This window comes from Rhinopithecus bieti, unplaced genomic scaffold, assembly GCF_001698545.2.
Source record: "Rhinopithecus bieti isolate Rb0 unplaced genomic scaffold, ASM169854v2 scaffold_5924, whole genome shotgun sequence".
Taxonomy (NCBI): domain Eukaryota; kingdom Metazoa; phylum Chordata; class Mammalia; order Primates; family Cercopithecidae; genus Rhinopithecus; species Rhinopithecus bieti.
The window spans coordinates 1,324,328-1,335,155 of NW_016805189.1; the positions used below are offsets into that span (position 1 = coordinate 1,324,328).

General features: G+C 41.9%; 1 protein-coding gene across 1 annotated transcript in view; it reads left to right on the forward strand.

Annotated features, from left to right (window-relative positions):
- The first annotated feature begins 586 nt into the window (after positions 1-586).
- The window catches only part of TMBIM4 (transmembrane BAX inhibitor motif containing 4), a 31,613-nt gene continuing 21,371 nt past the window's right edge, over positions 587-10,828 (forward strand). Inside the window, 2 exon segments of the mRNA XM_017871582.1 lie at positions 587-794; positions 9,189-9,327. Of these exon segments, the coding sequence (XP_017727071.1) occupies positions 698-794; positions 9,189-9,327 (236 nt within the window). The 5' untranslated portion in view covers positions 587-697.

The following is a 10,828-nucleotide window of genomic DNA, read 5'->3' on the forward strand; positions in this document are numbered from 1 at the left end:
ATAAAACTTTATCCCCTTTTCTCTGCCTTTGGTCACGGCCCTCTTCAATGTATTCTACTTCTGGCATAGGATGATTTGGCCTTTGCTTATCTCTATCTCTCCAGCCTCATTCTTTGCCACCTGTCCCCTACACCAGCTGAGCTTCACCATCTCCCTCTTTGCAGAGGTTGGTCACTTGAGGACCAGCCTACATTACTGCTCTTTCTCTGGTTGGCCCCTACTTGCCTTTCAGGATTAAATATTACTTCATTCAGAAAGCCTAGTTTATAGAAAGTGCCCAATAAATATATATATATATTATTATTTGTAAATAATAGTAAAAACGCATCCTCGGTGTGATTATTCAAAGAGTGGATGAATGAGACGTGTATTTGTTGAGTGGATGGGTGACTGGGACATGGGTTCTACCACTAGCGACTCTCCAGGTGAGAGGACTTAAAAAGTTTGTTGAGAACAATCTGAGAAAAGTTTCACTTCAGATGACGCCGGGAATGTAAACCATTTTCTCCTCCATCCTAACTCGGAGCCATTCCTGCTTTCTCCGCCCAGCTGGAATTTTTGAGGCGAGAAAATCGACTCGCTCGTGGTTCGCCCGCCCACGCCGCTCGACTTGTTGGGGCTGGGCTCTTCTTCGCGGAAGTGGATAGGAGGCGGTTGCGGTTGCTCCGCCAGGGCGGGTAGGGGTGGTGTTGCCGTCATGGCTGACCCCGACTCCCGGTACCCTTGCTCCTCGATCGAGGACGACTTCAACTATGGCAGCAGCGTGGCCTCCGCCAGCGTGCACATCCGAATGGGTACGTTGTCCCCTCTCCAGTGCCTCCCAGCCGCTCGTCCGCAATGGTCGGCCTTTAGATGCCGACTTCCGGCTTCAGAGGGACAGCGGCCATCTCCCGGGACTCACAGGAGAAAGAGGGCTGAGCTCCCTGCTCTCTTTCTCCGGGGACCGGAGGACTGGCGCCCTCCTCCGGGAGTCGGGAGAGGCGCTCCCTCCCCTCCTAGCGGGTGTAGGAGGGCCCAGGCCCAGAAGACTTGCGGCTCCCCTCTATGCGCCTCGGATCCCCAGCGGGCGCCGCGGTGTAGGAAGGGACGGATGGAAACCGCCGCAGCCTTAATTTGGCATCTTGAAATGAAAAGAAACGTGGTGGAAATGAATCAGTTGATCACTGTGACGTACACACGAGTGGAATCAGCGACCTAATGCTTTTGTTCTGTGGGGTGCCGCGTTACATGTTTATATTTACAGTCCTGTGCTAGGCTGTAAGCTCCCTGACGGCACTATTTCCTGCCCGCAGGGCCCAGAATGCAACAGGTCTTTCTGAGTATTATTGAGGAAGTTGCTGAACACAAAAGCTTCCTAAGTCAGTATGAATGTTTTAAGTTATTACGTAGTAGCCAATAGGCAGCAATTTTTGAATTTAAAATCCTTAGCTTCATCTACGTGGAAGCCATTGTCTCCTCTAGTTTGGCCATTTGATCACCAAAACTGCCCCAGACTTTCAGCCTGTCTAGGCAGCTGGAACTTGTTCTGGAAAAGGAAAGATGAAGATAGTTCTGATGTGCTAAGAATCTTGGTGCCTAGAACTTGTTCTGGAAAAGGAAGGATGAAGATAGTTCTGATGCACCAAGAATCTTGGTACCTAGCATTTATAATTTTGGAATTGAATTTTGAAATTATTTTGGCAAGTTAATTCAGCTTTTTTTTAAAAAAAAATTGTGGTAAAATACAGGTAACATAAAATTTACTATCTTAACTATTTTTAAGTGTACAGTTCAGTAGTGTTAAGTTATTCACATGGTTGTGCACTGTTAAAAGCTTTAGACACATTAAATCTAACAGTTTAAGCAGAGAATGATTTGTGAATTGGGCAGGTCCCGGAACCAGAATAGGTTCAGAGTGACGAGTGCTGCCCCTTGGTGGGAGAAAATTTATGGAGAGAGAAAGTAAAGTGATGTACAGAAAATGGAAGTGAGGTACAGAAACAGTTGATTGGTTACAGCCTGGCTTTTGCCCTATTTGAACATGGTTTGAACACTTGGCCGTCTTTGGTTGGCTGAAACTCAGTGATAGGTTCAAGCGTAGGTTACAGCTTGTTTACACATTCAGTTAGGTTATAGTTCACTATATACCGAGAACCCCTAGGCCGAACTTAAAATATCTAAAGGGATAACTTGAGACTAAACTTATACACCATCGAATATCCAGAACTTTTTAATCTTGCAAAACTGAAACTCTGTACCTATTAACTCTCCATTCCTTCCTTCCCCCAGTCCCTGGAACCACCATTTCACTTTCTCTCTTTGTAAATTTGGCTTCTCTGATACGATCAGTATTTGTTTTTTTGTGATTGGCTTATTTCAATTATCATAATGTCTTCAAATACATCCATGTTGTGGCATATGTTAGAATTTCCTTTTTTTTTTGAGACAGGGTCTCACTTTGCCACCCAGGCTGGAGTGCAGTGGCAAGATCACTGCTCACTGCAGCCTCTACCTTCTGGGCTCAGGTGATCCTCCCACCTCAACCTCCCAAGTAGTTGGCATTACAAACGCAGGTCACCATGCCTGGCTAATTGTTTTGTATTTTTGGTAGAGGCGGGTTTCTCCATGTTGCCCCGGCCAATATTGAACTCCTGGACTCAAGCGATCCTCCCACCTCGGCCTCACAAAGTGCTGGGATTACAGGCATAAGCCACTGCATCTGGCTGCAGAATTTCCTTTTTAAGACAATAATAATACTTTGTATGTATATACCAAAGTTTGTTTATTCATCCATTGATGGATATTTGTGTTGCTTCTACCTCTTGACTTCTACCTCTTGACTGTTTTGAATAGTGTTGTCATGAATATAGGTGTGCACATACCTCTTCAAGACCCTGCTTTAATTCTTTTGAATATATACCCAGAAGTGGAATCGCCAGATTGTGTGGTAGTTCTATTTTAATTATTTAAAGAACTGCCATACTGTTTTGATGGGGCTACATCATTTTACATTCTCAGCAACAGTGCACAACGGTTCACCTTATTCTACATCTTTGCCAACACATTCTGTTCTTTTCTTTCTTTTTTAAAATGAAAGTAGCCATCAGATGAGTGTGAGGTGATATGTCCCTTTGGTTTTGATTTGCAATTCTCTAATGATTTAATGATGTTGCACATTTTAAAAATACGCTTGTGGGGCATTTATGCATTTTCCTTAGAGAAATGTTATTCAAGTCCTTGGCCCAATTAATTTTTTTAAAGCAATTTTAGGTTCATAGCAAAATTTAGCAGAAAGAAGAGTGTTCTTATGTATCCTTTCTGCTTTTCCCCAAGCCTCTTGCACGAATAACATTCTGTACTAGAGTGGTACATTTGAAATTTAAGACTTCTATTTATCAAAGAACACAACAGAGTGAAAAGGCCTATAAAATAGGTGAAAATATTTGCAAATCATATATCCTATAAGGGGCCAATATCCAGAATACATAAGGAAATCCTACCATTCAATAACAGAAAACAACCTGATTTTAAAGTGAAGAAAGTCAAGAGAATAAGATAGACTACATACTGGGAGAAAATATTTGCAAAAGAAGTATCTAATAAAGGACTGTTACCCAATATATACAAAATAACTCTTAAAACTCAACAATAAGAAGACAAATAGCCTGATTAAAATACAGGCAAAAGACTTGAACACATACCCTACTAAAGAAGATTCACAAGGTTGGGTGCAGTGGCTCACACCTGTAATCCTAACACCTTGGGAGGCCAAGATGGGAGAATCACCTGAGCCTAGGAGGTTAAGGCTGCAGCAAGCTGTGATTGTGCCACTGCACTCCAGCCTAGGCAACAGAGTGAGACCGTGTCTCAAAAAAAAAAAAAAAAAAGGATCATAGATACCAGGATTTATTATTGGAGCTCTGTTGTATTCCATTGGTCTATATGTCTCTGTCTTTATGCTATTACCACACTGTTTTGATTACTGTGGCTTATGTAAGAATAAGTTTTGAAATCAGGAATGTGAGATCTCCAACTTTGTTGTTCTTTTTAAATATTGTTTTAGCAATTTGGGGTCCCTTGACATTCCATATAAATTTTAGAATGGACTTTCTAAATTGGAAAACTGATGTTCATACTACCCAAAGTAGGTTACTTTGGCTACTTTGGGTAGTATGAACATCAGTTTTCCAATGTACAATGATGGATGTAATTCCATTTATTTGTGTCTTCTTTAATTTCTTTCATCAGTGTTTTGCAGTTTTCAAATATGTCTTCTTAGTTTATTCCTAAGCATTTTCTTCCTTTTGATGCTGTTGTAAATGGAATTGTTTTCTTAACGTCTTTTCCAACCTTCTCATTATTAGTGTATAAAAATGTAACTCATTTTGCACGTTAATTTTGTATCTTGCATCTTTGCTGAATTCATTTATTCTAACAGTTTATGGAATCTTTAGGGTTTTCTACATGTAAGGTCATGTTGTTTGTGAACAGAGATAATTTTACTCCTTTCTTTCCAATATGGATGTCTTTTCTTTTTCTTGCCCAATTGTTCTGGCGAGGACTTCCAGTACTATGTTGAATAGAAATGGCAAAAGCAAATATCCGTGTCTTATTCCTGATCTTAGAGGAAGAGTTTTCAGCTTTTCACCACTTAGTAAGACATTAGCGCCGGCTTTTCATATACGGCTCTGGAGGCCAAAATAACTCCATCTGGGTTGCTAATCTGCCTTGTTGACTTCTGACTAACCCCAGTTCCAGGAAACCCTCTTAAGATTTCCAATTTATCTGTGGTTCCTTGTATAAGAGTATGTACTTACCATAAATCCTGACCTTAGGTCAAAACAACCTTGATGTTATCTTCCTTCAGTTGTCCTACAGTCCCTTCTGAATCACCCTTTCACTCTGGTATATAAACCTCTAGGTCGGGGGATTTATGGCCCATAGATCCACCATCTTTTCTCTGCCCAAGACAGAGACACAGAGATGGCTTCTGTTCTTATGTCCCTATTAAATGTTTTTTTCTAAAAAAATGGATTTGCCAGCCTCTCAGCTTTCTTGGAATTTGGGGGTAGATTTGCATAGAACTGCTACCATGGAACAATGGCCTTTAATATGTTGAGGTAGTTTATTTCAATTCCTACTTTATTGAGTGTTTTTATCATGAAGGGTTGTGGAATTTTGTCAGAAGCTTTTTCTGCATCAGTTGAGATGATCGTGTTTCTTTTACCCCCAACATTCTGTAAATGTGTTGATTGCACTGATTAATTTTCATATATTGAACCATCCTCACAGTCCAGGAATAAATCCTAATTGGTCATGATCTGTAATCCTTTTAATATGCTGTTGAATTCTGTTTGCTAGTATTTTGTTGAGAATTTTTGCATCAGTATTCATCAGGGACATTGCTCTGTAGTTTTCTTGTAGTGTCTTTGGCTTTGGTATCAGGGTAATGCAGGCTCCGTAAAATGAGTTTGAAGGGTTCCCTCCTCTTCAGTTTTTTGGAAGAGTTTGAGGATTTGTGTTGAAGCTCAGCTTTCTAAAGTATATGTCTCTTAAACCAATAAGGCATTCTTAGATTCTGTCTGATAGGATTTGGCTCTGTGTCCCTACCCAAATCTCACCTTGAATTGTCATTCCCATCATCCGCATGTGTTGTGGGAGGGACCAGGTGGGAGGTAATTTAAGCACAGGGGCAGTTACTCTCATGCTGTTCTTGTTATAGTGAGTAAGTTCTCACAAGATCTGATGGTTTTATAAGGGACCTTTCCCCCTTTTGCTTGGCATTTCCCCTTTCTGGTGCCATGAGGAGAAGGACATGTTGGCTTACCCTTCCGCCACGATTGTAAGTTTCCTGAGGCCTCCCCTTGCTGTGGAAATGTGAGTCAATTAAACTTCTTTCCTTTATAATTACCCAGTCTCGGGAAGTTCTTTATAGCAGCATGAGAACGGACTAATACACCATCCAACTGTAAAATGAACAGTGACAATGTGATACATTAGAGTAATTAACAACTGGTACTGCAAGAAATAGGAATGCGTAAGAACTGTCTAACTCATAGATACCCCAAGGAGAAAGAGAGTCCCTGCTAGTCCCAGAAATAAGGAAGAGAGAGAATAGGTCACTTCAGGAAAGGACGGGGATAGAATATGGCAGCCACTGCAGCAAATTAAATGACTAGAGGTGGTATCTGGTGTGTGAATAGAAGGCATTCATTAGAGAGGCCTTGGTGACTCAAGGTACTGCCATTAAGGAAACATTTGAACCATTAACATAACATTTAATAAATAAAAATATTTTTTGGACAACCCCTTTCTAATGTATGTAAAGACAGTGAGGTAAATAAAAGTTTTGAAAGTCACAGTTACTGTTCTTAAGGCATTAGTTAGGTTGGCCACTAGCCAAACTGATCTATGCTAGCAGCTTAATTAAATTCTAAAGTGCCAAGTTTGGAGGGTGTTTGGGGAAGGAATCAAGAGTGTGTTGTTGAAGACAAAATAAAGAGACAAAGCTGTAAATTAAACATTTTGTTTGGGAATAACAAAATTGCAACTTGGGGTATACATACAGATCGGGGTGGTCTGAGGAACAAAGAGAAGGTTGGGGATTTTATTAGAAAGAACAATGTTACGTATTGCTTTGCAAGAACCTTCACTGGCACTAGAGAAGCATTTGGGAACTGGCAAACAACTATTTTGATAGTCACAGCAGGTTGTTTCAGCAGCTGCTAGGTAAAACTGTGCTATTCACCCCGAATGAGTTTTCCCTCAACTCCTCGACTCTGATTTAGTTGGGTATGATATATAATCACTTTTACAGTGTGAACTGGAATAATCTAGGAGAGCTGTAAGAGGAAATGAAATCCCAGTGGAGGACTGAGTTTGCATACAGTAGTCCCTCTTTATTTGTGGCAGATACATTCCATATTGTGTTAATACAATAGCTATTAATGAGATAGAACAAATATAACAATATACTATAATAAAAGTTATATGAAGTGGTCTCTCTCTCTCTCTCAAGATATCTTATTGTAGGTGATATTTCCAGACTGTAGTTGACCATGGGTAACTGAAACCTTGAAAAGCAAAACTGCAGATGAGAGAGATCTACTGTTTGTGAAGGGAATTCACAGGGTGGAGATGGGGGAGACAGAATTTGTGATGAGGCATGGAAAGGTGAGAATGACATGCCATACGTTATAGTGAGAAGAATGGTCTTTTTTTAGTGATGTTGGGGAATAGTACAGTGTAGTAGAAAGACCCCTGGATTTAAGGGTCTGAAAATTAAACACAGTCCTGGTTGACAGCAATGTAGAGAGGCAGGTTACTTTGCCTTTCTGATTCTTAGATTCCTTATCTGTAAAAAAGGCATAATTGCTGCTCTTCCAACTATACTAAGTGGTTTTAAGGGTCAGGCAATTATTTCATTTTAAATACTCCAGTGTTGGCTTCCCAAAGTGCTGTGATTACAGGCATGAGCTAATGCACCTGGCCTATAGACTGTTTTAAGGAAAGAATTAATTTTTTTCTTGATTTGCTTCTACATCCCTCACGTCACAATAACAGAGCTGATTGCAATACCAGATACTCAGCATTTGTTTACCATAAATATTTAAATTATGCAGGAGCATTTTACTTAGGAGTTCTTATCACTAGGTCGGTAACTTAAGCTGACTACACCGGTACTAAATAAGTGGTTCTCATTTGCCTTTGGTGCGTTACTACTTAAAAGGTTAAAAATGATCTACCTAAATAAATAAATAAATAAATAAAGCCGCTGGGTGCAGTGGCTCACGCCTGTAATTCTAGCACTTTGGGAGGCTAAGGCTAGCAGATTGCCTGAGCTCAGGAGTTCGAGAGTAGCCTACGCAACACGGTGAAACCCTGTCTCTACTAAAATACAAAAAATTAGCCAGGCGTGGTGGCATGTGCCTGTAATTCCAGCTACTCAGAAGGCTGAGACAGGAGAATCACTTGAACCCGGGAGGCGGAGGTTGCAGTGAGCCCAGATCGCGCCACTGCACTCCATCCTGGGCTACAGTCCCTGACTCAAAAAAAACAAAAAACAAACAGAAACCTAGCTGCTATATTTTCTGAAAGATACTTTTTGAATGATATACATCTAAAATGTCAAGGTTCACTGGTGGAAAACAACAAATCATGAAGCTACAAAAAAATTTTGTGAGAAGGCCCCTCTGGGAAGTGAGGAGGCTTCTGCCTGGCCGCCGACCTCTCCGGGAAGTGAGGCGCCCATCTGCCTGGCTGCTGCCCTGTCTAGGAAGTGAGGAGTCCCTCCCTCCGGCCGCGGCCCTGTCTGGGAAGTGAGGAGTTCCTCCGCCCGGCCGCCCAGCTGACTGGGATGTGAGGAGCGCCTCTGCCTAGCTGCTGCCCCCTCTGCCCGGCCGCCTCCCTGTCGGGGAAGTGATGAGCGCCTCTGCGCGGCCACTGCCCTGTCTGGGAAGTGATGAGCACCTCTGCCCCAGCCACCGCCCCGTCTGGGAAGTGAGGAGCGCCTCTGCCCCAGCCACCACCCCGTCTGGCAAGTGAGGAGCGCCTCTGCCCCAGCCACCGCCCCGTCTGGCAAGTGAGGTGCGGCCTCTGCTTGGCTGCCGCCCCGTCTGGCAAGTGATGAGCGCCTCTGCCCGGCCACCGCCCTTTCTGGGAAGTAATGAGTGCCTCTGCCCCAGCCACTGCCCCGTCTGGGAAGTGAGGTGCGGCCTCTGCCCGGCTGTTACCCTGTCTGGGAAGTGATGAGCGCCTCTGCCCGGCTGCTGTGCAACCCAAGTGTGAGGTGACAGCCTTGTGTGTGATCTTTCTGCCCTCCCCAAGTTTGCATTTTCAACATTAAAGTTTACTTTTTAGTTTAAAAAAAATTATGTGAGAATGTATTTGTGAGTATAGTCTCTTGAGCACTTTTACAGTGCTGATTAAACTAGTATATATAACTAGTGTATTGTAATATATATATGATATAGTCTGTTAAGCTAGTTTATTCTGCAGTAGTCTTTCATAGTTTCATAGTATGTATATACCATAATTTATGTAACCATCCCCACTTGATGGTTGTTACCCTTTTTTTTTTATTCCTTCAAATAGTGCCTCAGGGAACATCCTTCTATATCTTTGTAAATTTCTCCATTATGACTTTACTATAAATTTTTGGAAGTGAAATGAGTCAAAAGAGTATGTGCATTTTAAATCTGATTGATCAGTTCTCTAGAGAGATTGTACCTTCAGCAAACAATATATGAGGATACTTTCTGCACCCTCACCCACACTGAATATCATCAGACTTTTTCATCTCTGGCAATCTCGTAGATCAGGGATGGTGAGCATTTTCTACAAAGGGCCAAATAAGAAATATATTCAGCTTTCTGGGCCATAAGATCTCTGTTCCAGCTCCTCAACTCTGCCATTGTGCAAAAGCAGTTGTAGAGGATACATAAGTGAGTGCGATTGTGTCCCAATAAAACTTCAGTTACAAAACCAGGTAATGGGCTGGCTTTGGCCCATGGGCCATAACTTTGCTGACTCTTCTGGTAGGTAAAAATGATGTAATCATGTGTTAATTTCCATTTCTTTTAGCTATGTGAGTGAAGGTGGGCATTTTCCTTTGTTTACAAAACTTGACTAGGCTTTGTCTTAGATGTTAGGGATCTAGTGGTGACCACACAGTGTCTCAGACCTCCAGAGTTGTCATTTGGATGAGGCAGTAGGAAAGACAGACCCTAAAGAGGTAAGCAAATAATCCCCTAGCACTGAAGGAAAGAAACAGGTATGAGTAGAAACTAGAGTTTAGGGTGGCAGCTATTTTAGTTAAGGAATGGCCAGAGGAAGAACTCTTAAGGGAAATGGCAGGTGGCTTGTATGAGAAGGAGCTAGCCAGGCAGATTAGCTATCTATTGCTTTGTAACAAATTGCCCCCAAATTTAGTAGCTTAACATAGCAAGTATTTATTACACAATTTCTGAGTGTCAGGAATTTGGGAGGGTCTTACCCAGGTAGTTCTGACTAAGGGTCTCTCATGAGGCTCCAGTCAAGATGATTGGCCAGGACTGCAGTCACATGAAGGCTTGACTGGGCTAGGGGATCTGCTTTTGGGAAATTTCATTCCCATGGCTATTGACTGGAGGCCTCTGTTCCTTGCCACATGAACCTCTCCACAGGGCTGCTTGAGTGTCCTCATGACATGGCAGCTGACTTCCTCCAGAGCAAGCAATCCAGGGGAGAGCAAGGAGGAAGCCTCAGTGACTTTTATGACCTAGTCATGGAATCATACAAATCATTACATCTTCCTTATTCTATTAATCAGAAGCAAGTCACTAAGTCCAGTCTATTCTCAAGGGGAGGGGATTTAGGTTCCACCTTTTGAAGCTAGTGCCAAATAATCTGTAGCCATATTTTAAACCACCACAGTCTTCCCTCTGGTCACAAATTACTTATCTGTCTTCCATATGCAAATTAAGATCCTGCATAATACCCAGTATAGCATCATCTCAAAGTCCAGAATCTCATCATCTAAATCAACCCCAGGTGTTGATGAAGCTCACTAGGTGTAGCTCCCTAGGTGTAGTTCCTTAAGTACAGCTCCACTCAAAGATTTTTATACTCAACATCCAGCGGTGGATAATATGAGGTGGTATTTTTGCCAATGTAATTCTTCAGAAAACTTTGTAGGTGTCTTGTGATTCTTAACTGGGTTTCATTCCATTCAATAATAAAAGCCACACCCAAAAATGTCTTAGCATGAACTTTGGCTGAGACTGCTCAGTGAAAACTTCCTTAAGCTTCTCAAAAGCCCTATTGTTTGAAGGTTTTTTTTTTTTTTTTTTTTTTTTTTTTTTTTTTTTTT